The 11,105-nt window shown below is 40.8% G+C and overlaps 2 protein-coding genes across 2 annotated transcripts; both read right to left on the reverse strand.

Annotated features, from left to right (window-relative positions):
• Positions 1–665: 665 nt before the first annotated feature.
• LOC107120046 (olfactory receptor 6F1-like) lies at positions 666–1,607 on the reverse strand. Its single transcript, XM_015422686.1, has one exon. It carries the CDS (start codon positions 1,605–1,607, stop codon positions 666–668), a length of 942 nt encoding a protein of 313 aa, XP_015278172.1.
• Positions 1,608–9,932: 8,325 nt separating this feature from the next.
• On the reverse strand, positions 9,933–10,904 carry LOC107120048 (olfactory receptor 6F1-like). Its single transcript, XM_015422687.1, has one exon. It carries the CDS (start codon positions 10,902–10,904, stop codon positions 9,933–9,935), a length of 972 nt encoding a protein of 323 aa, XP_015278173.1.
• Positions 10,905–11,105: the final 201 nt, after the last annotated feature.

The following is an 11,105-nucleotide window of genomic DNA, read 5'->3' on the forward strand; positions in this document are numbered from 1 at the left end:
GTTTGCAGAAGAATCAGATTTTCCTCTGTCATGAATTTTCTTCTTCCATCTTTCCCTTTGCTTTCCACCTCTCATTAGGCAAGACAGAGCTCTTAAAAGGCACTAGGATATATTTTTTCTCTTTGCTCCCCCCCCCCACTCTGTTGTGTGTAACTGGTAGATGAAGTGATCTCAAACAATGAAACTGGAACTTTCAGAGATGTTTAAACCCAAAGAATCTGCTGTTCTGCAAGCCAGGACTGTTGCCATGGAATGCATTGTTAGGAAGATGAAAACTATTTTCTAATTTTTAAAATGTAAAGTCAGTCAATAGTAATAAAAAGACACTTCCACACAGATAAGAGAGATCAATTGGGGGAGGGGAATCAAACCCGACAAGTTGTAAAATGAAACAATTTAAGATAGATCACATGTGTTCAAACGTGGCACCAAATAAATGGAAGGTTGAAACGCAACTGAAAATCCAGCATTCAGTACTGACATTTAAAACTGAATTTTTGTCTTGCACTCCTCATCCCAACAGGAGGGCTGAGGTTTGCAGACACTTTAGGTAAAGTATGTGAAATAAGCATGTACAATACCTTCTCCACAGTCCTTTATACCTGATGCTGATCATGGCTGCATGATTGTTCTGCCCTTTCCAATCACATAAGGCATTTCTTGCTTCACTTCAAGTGCAAGGAACTTCTGAAAGCCTCCCTTACTTCTTTGTTTCTTAATGTGTAGATGAAAGGATTCAGCACGGGAGTCACAATGATATTCAGTATGTTCACTGTTTTGGTGGTTTCCAAGGACCTACTTTTAGAAGGCTTAACAAACAGGAAGATAGTGGAGCCATACCAAATAACCACAACAGCAAAGTGAGAAGAGCATGTAGAAAAGGCCTTTTGCAGGCTATTTGTGGAAGAGATGTGCAATATAGTAGAGACAATGTATATGTAGGAGAGGAGGGTTACAGAAAAGGAGCTGAAGATGACAAAGACAGCTATGAGAAAAATTGCCATCTCAATGGCATGTGTTTCACTGCAAGAGAGAACTATCCAGGCATCAACACTGCACAAGAAGTGGTTAATCACATTGGGACCACAGAAGGACAATCTTGCAATCAGAAATGCTGGTGCAGAAAGAATGATGAATCCACCCAGCCAAGAGCTGACAGCCAGTTTGCCGGACAAGCTGATGTCCATGATGGTGTTGTAGCGCAGTGGGTGACATATGGCCACATATCGATCATAAGCCATGATAGCAAGGAGAAAGTATTCTATGCAACCAAAGGAATAAGAAAAATACATCTGTAGCAGGCAGCCAGTGAAGGAGATGCTCTGACTCCTTCCTAGTAAGACAGGAAGGGTCTTAGGGATAGTGGTCGTTGTGTACCAGATCTCCAGGAAGGAGAGATTGCAGAGCAGATAGTACATGACTGTGTGGAGGCGCCCATTTGATAACACTAAAATGATGATGGCCAGATTTCCAGAAATCGCCAGGATATACATGATAAGAAAGAGTGGGAAGATGAATATCCGTAAATGCAGAGATCCAGTGAAGGTGAGAAGAATGAATTCTTGCACTCGAGTTTCATTTTGCCCTACTTGATAATTTTCTCCCATTTCTCTGTTTTACCTAGTGAAACAAAACATAAGAAACTTAATCAGGAATTAGTGATAGTGTTGTCCTTCCAGTAGAGAAGGCATAGCTGGACAAAAGCAGTCTTTTTGTGTGTTCTTTTTCCTAATTGAATGGAAACAAAATTTTCATTTACCCCTGGGCTATATTTGTTAGCATTATCATAATTATTCAGCACTTGCTTCCACTAACCACACACTAGCTATTCAAAACAAAACATAACTTGAAATTTTGATTGAAAGTTAGTGAAAGCCTAAGATTCAGGCTAACACAGGACATCATATTGCATCAACTATAGTTGATGTACGGTTTGTAAAAGAAGAAAGCCACTAACCAATTATTTGATCATTCATTCTTTCTGCAAAACATACCGCAGTATCACTTTGAAGTCACAGTTTTCCTCCCATCCATCCAATATCTTCATATGAATTTTTACTCCCTCACCTTTCAAGACTTTATGTTGATTGGATCTCTTCTTATTTCTACTTAGCCAGTCTAATAGCAAGAAAGCTCTCCTCTCCTGTGCAGTTCTTTTGAATGAGGATAATGATGGTCATTAAAGTTCATCTTTAACATCATAAGCAAGAGCTACCTTGAGACTTCCTCTCCACAGATTTCTTCAGATTTTGAAATCTTCTCAAGCATTTATGATATTTTTTTTTGCAAGTGTTTACTAGACTCATTTTCCCTATGGATTTTTACTGCTCGGTTACTTCAGGTCCCTCAGTTTCAATTGTCCTACAGAGAATCAGGCAGCATTGAATAAGAAATGGGTACCTAGGGTAATTCAGAGTTCAGTCAAGAAAAGTATATTTCATAACCACTGGTTTCTGTTGTTGTTGAAAAGTTCTTGACATTAAATTCACTGAGAATTCTGTATAATTTATCAACACTATATATTAACCCAAAATAACAATGTCATAATTCATCTTGTCCGGTTCATTAAAAAAGCACACCTTCCAATGCACACATCAGGTATAGCATATTGCACGGTTGCACCTTCAGCTGGTCAGTGAGTCACATGAGGGCTGGATTTTGCCCCTTCTAGCTGATTGCCAGAAGAAGGTTTTGTTCACATAATTGACAAAATAACAGAGAAGCTGCACTCCCCATGAACATAATAAACCCATGAACATAATAAAGCGCACTGTGGTTCTTATACCTGAAGGAAGAGTGGATCGGTTCAGTTTGTTTTGATAGCAGAAATCCCATCAATGATTACAACAACAACAACAACAACAACAACAACAACAAAACATACAGATACATTTGGGTTAACTGTACTGGTTTCACCCTTAAATGCAGCGGTGAGAATGAACCACGTTCTGCCTGCTGGCAATCACTTGGGGCGTCAGTTGTTGCCACAGCTGAGTAGGCACTAAGCCAGCCATCTCTACAGTAGTGGAGTCATCCTCAGCATGTGGCAGCAAGCAGCAGCCCTGGGTGCTACCATCAACTAAGGTTGCACAGTACTGGTGCATTCCATACATTGAAGAACTTGCCTTCATATCCCACAAAAGTGAGAAGGGATGTCACAAATGAGAAGTACCACTACATGTCCATCACATAGAACTTCCATAGAGATAATCAGTTCACTGGCTTAGAACCAGCTTTTGAAACAATAGTACATTTGAGGCATAGTTGAGGTTGCAAAGGCAAACTTTTCTGCATGGCTACTGTGTTGAATTGTTAACAAAGTTTTGTCTCGCTTGGATGTGCAAGCACACTAGATATAGTGAGTCTAATGGAGATGGGATACTAGCTTGGAAAAATACTTAGGCTAAAATTTAAAGCAACCATCAGCATTTTCCTTGTGAGACATAGGAACCAATCACAGGTTTTGGGGTGGCCACCAGTGTTCCCTCTAAGCTGAGTTAGTGTGAGCTAGCTTACATTTTTTTAATCCTCCAGCTCACACATTTCTGTCTTAGGTCAGGAAGGATGTCTCCAGACAGGGGTCATTTCATAGAAAAAGAGCTGCAGGAGCTCATTAGCATATCTAATAGGCTATTAGCATAATAGCTCATTAGCATATGCCACGCCCCCTGACATCGCCGGGAGTGATGTCAGAAGGGGAAGCAAAAGGGGGGGAGGCATCTTCAAAAGCCTCCCCTTCCCCAGCCAGCCTGCCAAGGCAGGTGGGGGGGGAAAGCAAAGAGAGAAGGGGTTTAAAGTTTAAACCCCTTATCTCTAGAGTCCCCCCCCCAGCTTCACTACCCAAAGGTTCTCAGAGCGGCTTACAAACTTCTTTCCCTTCCCCTCCCCACAACAGACACCCAGTGAGGTGGGTGGGGCTGAGAGAGCTCTGACAGAAACGGCTCTTTTTCAAGAACAGCTCTTATCAGAACTACGGCTTGCCCAAGGTCATCCAGGCAGGTGCAAGTGGAATAGTGGGGATTAGAGTCCATGCATTTAAGATTAGAGTCCATGTACTTAAACCACTACACCAAACTGTCTCTGGTGCCACTGGATTCAAACTTTTTTCTATTTTTTTTCAGACCTACATGGCTACCCACTTGAATTGGACCTCCAGGCAACAGGGCATCCCAAATCTACCTTCCTACAAAAACATACCTCCATGTTTTCCTAATATCAAATGGTGCACTTCTAAGAACAGTTTATTATTTATTTATTACAACATTTAGACCCCACTTTTCCTTGTGGTTCAAGACAACTTAAAAGTAAGCCCCACTGAATAGACCTACTGAGTAGGATTCTGAGTAGACTTGCTTAGGATGGCACCAAAACAGTCTCACTCTGCGGTTAGTTCCCTCAAGACCCTGCCTGCCTTTGTGGGCAACTCCTTATGCTGCAGCTACGCCTCACACATGACCATGTTGTACCTGATGCACTTCCACACCAAATACTCCTCTAGGGTTACCATATTTTGAAAAGCAAAAAAGAGGACACGTCTCCTGACTGACTACTTCAACCAAGTGATCAGTATGGCAGATCTCATTTTAAATACCCTACTATTTCAGCTCTGTTAAGTTTTGGAGAAGTGCCCCATGCTTCTGCAGACAGCAATCACCCCAAGAGAATGGGGAAGAGAAAAGTCTGGTTTTCTCCCCCCCCCCCTGCAATGGAAGAATGGGGAGAGAGAGAGGCGAGCATATGGGAGGGAGGGAAGGGAAAGGAGGGGAGCGAGTGCTTGCTTTGCTACACCGCAAGCTGGAGAATCAGGCCGAATCTGAATTTCATTTTTACAGCAGTCTTGATGCCGTCTTTCTTTATACTGGTGTGATGCTTTTTTCAAAGTGGTTCAAAAAAAGCTATTTTTTTCTGTTTGCTGACTGGGAGTGTTGTTGTTTTCCTCCTTCTTTTCTAGCACGCCCGGCATTTGTGGCACCCATTAGCTTTACACAAGGCAATAAATTACTTAAGCCAACAAGCCAACAAGCTATAAACTTCTCTTTACATTCAAAGAGAAGGTTTTTCTCAGCTTTCAGCTTTTCCCAGCTTTTGGTTTAAACAAGAAAGCAAAAATAGCCAAAATAGCCAAAAAACCTGTAAAGACTAGGTGTTTAGTTTGCAGTATGCATGCATGCATGCATGCATGCATGTATGTAGAAGGGATCTTTCTCTAACTTTTCAGGCATTATAAAAATTACAAAACATGATAAAATCATTCACTCTTAGCTTGTCAAGCAAGGGGAAAATTTCTTACATTCCTCTATGTGCTGTCAGAAGGTAAATAGAGTAGATAAGCCTCTGATTAGCACTTGGGGTGGGGCTTAGCGTGCTTTTAAACACATCCATTTGAGCTGGAGAGAAGCCACAATCATGACAGAGCCAAAACCATAGGGCAATAAAATAATGCAGACAGCAGAAATTATAACAGTACAGTAGGAGAGCGAAACCTAAAGAGACGTGGATGTCTTTTTTGGAGATGGAGTGAGAGTGTAGCTGCGAAATAAATTCACTTCCTGAAATTCTGAGTGTGGTTGTACGATACCACGCCATTGTGGATACAATAAGTTTAAGCAGTGTAAGTAGCTGCTGCATTCTTTTTCTTCTGTTTCCACTGTGCAAGAGCTGTACTGCAAGCTGGATCTGATGAATGGTGTTCAGTTGGGGGACAGGTTTTCCAAGAAAAGAGAAATCAAACATTCTATTGGTCTAGTTTGTAAGCCCCATTGCAAATATCACTAAATACATTTAACATTATCTTAAACTTCTAGTAATGCAAACACAATGAATATGTAAGGATCAATATAACAATCTCATTATGTACTCCCAGAAAATGATGGTTCATGTGCCCTCAAAGGGAAGAGAGGTTCAATGACCCCCACCACTGCCATTGCAAAGGCTTGCAGTGGTTCTAGCAAATGCCCTTTTGTCTGTCCTCTTACCCCACACACACTAAATAATCCACTTTCAATCCACTTTCGAATTGGATTTTGCCAGCTCAGACAGTAAAATCCAGTTGGAAAGTGCACTGAAAGTGGATTGAAAGTGGATTATTTAGTGAGTGTGATCACAGCCTCTATGTGGTCCCCTGAATTTATGCAGAAGGCATCATACAGGAAGCTTGGGGGATGCTATGCTTAGCTGAGGCTAGCTAGCAAATGTCAGTGTCCCCAGGAGCTTCTGTGATCTGAGGAGCTATATGAGACTGTATGGCTGAGGACAGACTGGAAGTATGAAGGGTGAGGGAGGCGGGGCAAAAAGACCAAGTTGTGCTGGGGATTCCTTTTCGCACTGCACCTACTGATGCAGGAGCATACCGGGGAGGAGGCGCAAGGGAGCATTCACACTGTTGGCCCACCCCTGGTGGAGGTGCGACTCTATGTGGCTTTTTTGCACTCCAGCAACATGTGCCTATGCGCATAGGCGCAGCAATGCGGCTTCCTTGCAGCTTTTAGTGTGCACATTTCCGGGAAGCGGGATCAACGCGCTCTCCAGGGTTTGCTACCGCTTTCACCTGATACTTTTTAATGTGGTAGGGAATCGTCATAGGATGTGTTGAGTACAGCTGGGGAACGCCTGACAGCTGTGGCTGTGTGAACCAGCCCCTTTAATCCATTTGTGAAAAGTGCCTATATCGCGCCAAACTGCCAGTCTGAACTCAGCCTATGTGTATCTTTTGAGGGAATGATGCATGGTCTTGCCCTCAATCTTGGTCAGATCTGAGGAGAAGAAAGTGGAAAAGCAGGATGAGAAAAACAGAAGCTTACAAATGGGGGTAGGGTGGGAAAACAGACTTTTGAGCCTACTGTATGCTTGTGGTTTGGTTCATGCTCCTCAGACCTCTGATCCACATGAATCCCAAGTCAATAAACACACTCTAAGAATTTGTTTTTTCTATTAAGTTTACTAAATCATAGAACAAGTATGAAGGTGAAGTGCATAGAACTTGTAACAAGAAACTGGCATAATTTATCCTAATTTAGGCAACATATTTATATATTTATTTATTTATATTTATAATTTAAATTTGTATCCCGCCTAGCCACAGGACAGGCTCAAGGCGGCTAACAACATTTAAAACACCAAGACAATACATACATTAAAATACATTAATAAATTAAGACTACATAACCATTAGATAGTACTAGTAATGATGACAACGAAGCTTGCAGCATACACTATACAAACAAGGGCAATAACCAACTGCTGTTTTATGTGGTCCAAGATGCGTTCTGGCGGCACCGACATCTGTGGTGCTTTCTCCAGTGGCCCCCTCACCGGTGGCGGCTCCTAATCGAAGGTCTGGTGGAAGAGCTCCGTTTTGCAGACCCTGCAGAACTGTAAAAGGTCCCGCGGGGGCATGATGTTATTTGGGAGCTCATTCTATAGAGATAATTCAAGAATAGAGATAATTCAAGAATAGAACAAAATCCTCATGTATGAAAAGAATGTTCATGAAATGGCTGAAATCTGAGTTGCCATTATTAACCCAAATTTTAAATTATGAAAGACAAAAGTGTAATGCGTTGGATTCAAAAGTTATTTTCCACTAATGGTAGATGCTTTCTCCAGTGCAAGGAAACTTCAACTGGAGGATTCCAGTGTTAGGAGAACGGAAACATCTTTTTATAAAAGATTCATATGATTGAAGGGCAGGTACTTTATCTTCATTAGTGTGGTGGACTAAGGAAGGGGAGATGATATCAGGATTTCCACAGTAGTTGGGAAGGCAACTGGCCTGGACAACAGATCTACCAGCTGACTTGGAGCAGTCCAACAGGCCATCCCTCTCATCCACAGGCCAACAGAAGTATTGTCAAGGAAGGCCAAGGACCTACTTTCTCTGAAAGGTAATCTCTGAAAGGTAAAGTCCAACCATCAAAAGCAAGCTGGAATATTCATTGTCTGCCCAGACCATGTGGCTTCTCAGCAAGTCTTCCAAGCAATAGTTTATTGGGAAATTTGTAGACTTCCATAATTTCACTAGGCCTTAGCCTTCCCACACTGTGATCTGTGTATCCCATTTCATTATTATGTTACAGGTTTTATGGAAATACATTGTTACATTGCAATACAACTATCCCACATCAAACAGCAATGAGATATTATTATCCATTATACATCAGTTCTAATGATGTTTTATTGGTCTGCTGTGTCCTGAGATGACTTCACAAAGGGAGAAGTCCTGAACTAGTCTACTCAGATATACACCCCATTGTATTTGGTGGGGCTTACTTCCAGGAAAGTGTTCTTAGTATCGCAGCCATAAACCCATGACAACGCAGATTTACAGAATTCTTTGGAATTCATGTCATTTGTGTAGTCACAATATACTGCTGTTTGATTTCTACAGGTTGGCCAAACATTGATATGAAAGTCACACCCAATCAATACCTCAGATAATGTGGACTGATTGTGCATTTATGCTAGCATATCCTTAAGGGAATAGCCTAAGGAATATTTTGCTGTCAGAAGTCCCACATTTTAAAAATCTGTACACAGTTACTTAGAAGGTAATATATAATGATTGGGGGCCTGGAACAAACACTTTGGAAATCCCTCACCCCAATATCTCCTCCTCCAAAGTACTATAACCTTTCAGAAACTACTGAGTACAATTGGTCTTCCACTGAAATTTCCATTTGCTTAAGGGGTCATTGAAAACCAAAGTTCTTGCACAAGCACAAGATTTAGAGGAAGAGTAAGCATGTTCCCTGGAAGAGACTGTGCATCCTGGACACAACTCCTCCATGGAACCCTGCCCACATATTCTGCAATATATTCACTCCTCGCCATGCCTTTTCTGTTTGTCTTTGTATTTATTTATTTCTTTATTTTACTTTACATCCATAGATTTCTTCATGCCAGGGACTTCCTTGAATATAGACACTTCCCCTGTCTCTAGACAGTTTAGTTATGCTGCCTTTTGTGACTTATATAGGGACCCACCACTTGTAAACAAATATAATAATGGATCTGTAACCATCCAACATATCTGCTCTATCTTGTCTAATTCTTCTACTTACTATACCCCCTGTCCTACAGTAATCTTATCAGGGTGGGTCCAATGATCTCCAGCATGGCCTTTTGCATGGCCAAAGGGATTATTCATCCATTTTTCAGTTGCCAAAAAGCTGGGTGGATCCAGCCATAGTTTTCTATTTATTTATTGGAACTCAGCACACTTCCAGTTCCATTTCAGAGATTCCTACCAGAGTAAAATTCTGCGACTAGTTCTTGAAGGGAAACACTGTGAGTTCTAGGATATGGAGTTCCCAGGGAACCTGGTGTCCATAGTAAGATTGTTTGGTGAACTAGGGAAACTACATTTCACATTGGATCTAGTACCTGGATTCTTTCAGAGCTATGTGCTGGAGGGTGGCAGGACTGACCCCACCAGATCTGAAAAAAATAGCTGATGAAGCAGCTAGTAAGGAGAGTTGGGAAGATGCTATCAGAATACCCATCAGACTACTCTTGCTGTCAGTTTATTTACTGAATTTTGCAGTTGGGCTGTTGCAGGAATTGAGATATCATCATCATCATTATTATTATATGCATGGGTAGCTAAGCCTAATTCTGTACTGAACAAGGTGCAATTTGACCATCACTGATTTTGAAGGTGGCTTCTGGAAATTCTTAGGTTCTCATCATTATTCACCTAATGCAGCATTTCAAGTAAATGAAGATGCCTCTTCTTAGCCAAACCCACAAATTATGATAGGAAGAACAAAATTTCTTTCAGGGGTTCCATACATAGCAAGTGTTCTCTTGTGCTGGTACATTTCATATTTCATATTTAGTCCTATTATCACATTTTGGCTGTACAGAATTCTCATAACAAATCAAAACTTTACTTATCCCTTTTTACATATCCGGATAGATGACAATATTCAATATCATTGAATAGCTTTTGTCCAGTATGAGAAAGCTGAAACTTTACCCAGCAATTTCATTAGGACTTCTTTAACCTCCTTGTTCCTTAAACTGTATACAATAGGGTTAAACATAGGGGTCAGAACAGTATACAGTAAGGAAAGGATTTTGTTTAATTCCACCGACTGAGTTCCTACAGAGACAATATATGTAATTCCCAGAGTCCCATAAAAAATGGTTACAATGATAAGATGAGAACTACAAGTGGAAAATGCTTTTGTCTTTCCAGAGGAAGACGGGATTTTGAGAATAGTTGATATTATATTTATGTATGATGTGATGGTCAGGAGAAAAGGAAACAAGGATACTGCAAAGCATGCCACAAAAATGGTCACCTCTGCTGGGTGGGTGTCAGAACAAGACAGTTTCAACAAAGGGGTCAAGTCACAAAAGAAATGATCAACCTGAATGGGGCCACAAAGGGTTAATGATGTGGATACAATGAAGTTCAACCCAGCAGCTAACAGGAAACCCCATAACCAGGTCCCAGCAGTTAACTTAAAACAGTAGTTCCAATTCATCAGCTTGGCATAGTGCAGAGGATTACAGATGGCAAGATAGCGATCATAGGACATCAGCAACAAGAGAAAACATTCAACAGTTCCTAAGGCACAGAAAATGTACAACTGTATAAAACAACTTGCCAATGAAATCGTTTTCTCCTTCCTCATTAAATCCACCAGCATCTTGGGGGTGATGTTTGCAGTGTACCATATTTCCAGGAAAGATAGGTTACCAAGAAAGAAGTACATGGGTGTATGAAGCTTCTTATCCATGGATACAACTATTAAAATGAGAACGTTTCCTACCAATGTTATGATATACACTGCCAAAAACAAAGTAAAAATTAAAAGCTGCAGTTCCTGGAGGTTCCCAAAACCGAGGAGTATTAAGAGGTTTATTGCTGTTCCATTGTGTTTCCTATAATTTTCCATTAGGTAGGCCTAATTTGAGGAGGAAATGATTGTTTTTAAAAGCAGTCAAATATTTTACATTTTACATAATGCAGTTGCATTTATTAATGTAGATATTTAGCAGTCAGTTACACTTTTAAATAATGAATGACTGAAAAGGAAATGAAAGAAAAAAATGAAAAGGAATATGATGTAGATGTTACCTTTTTATGTCTCTTATCC

This window comes from Gekko japonicus, unplaced genomic scaffold (genome assembly GCF_001447785.1).
Source record: "Gekko japonicus isolate JY-2015 unplaced genomic scaffold, Gekko_japonicus_V1.1 scaffold2364, whole genome shotgun sequence".
NCBI lineage: Eukaryota > Metazoa > Chordata > Lepidosauria > Squamata > Gekkonidae > Gekko > Gekko japonicus.

What these genes read in the sequence shown, in the direction of transcription:
- LOC107120046 (XM_015422686.1), bottom strand. Translation starts at nt 1,607, where the DNA reads ATGGGAGAAAATTATCAAGTAGGGCAAAATGAAACTCGAGTGCAAGAA.
- LOC107120048 (XM_015422687.1), bottom strand. Translation starts at nt 10,904, where the DNA reads ATGGAAAATTATAGGAAACACAATGGAACAGCAATAAACCTCTTAATA.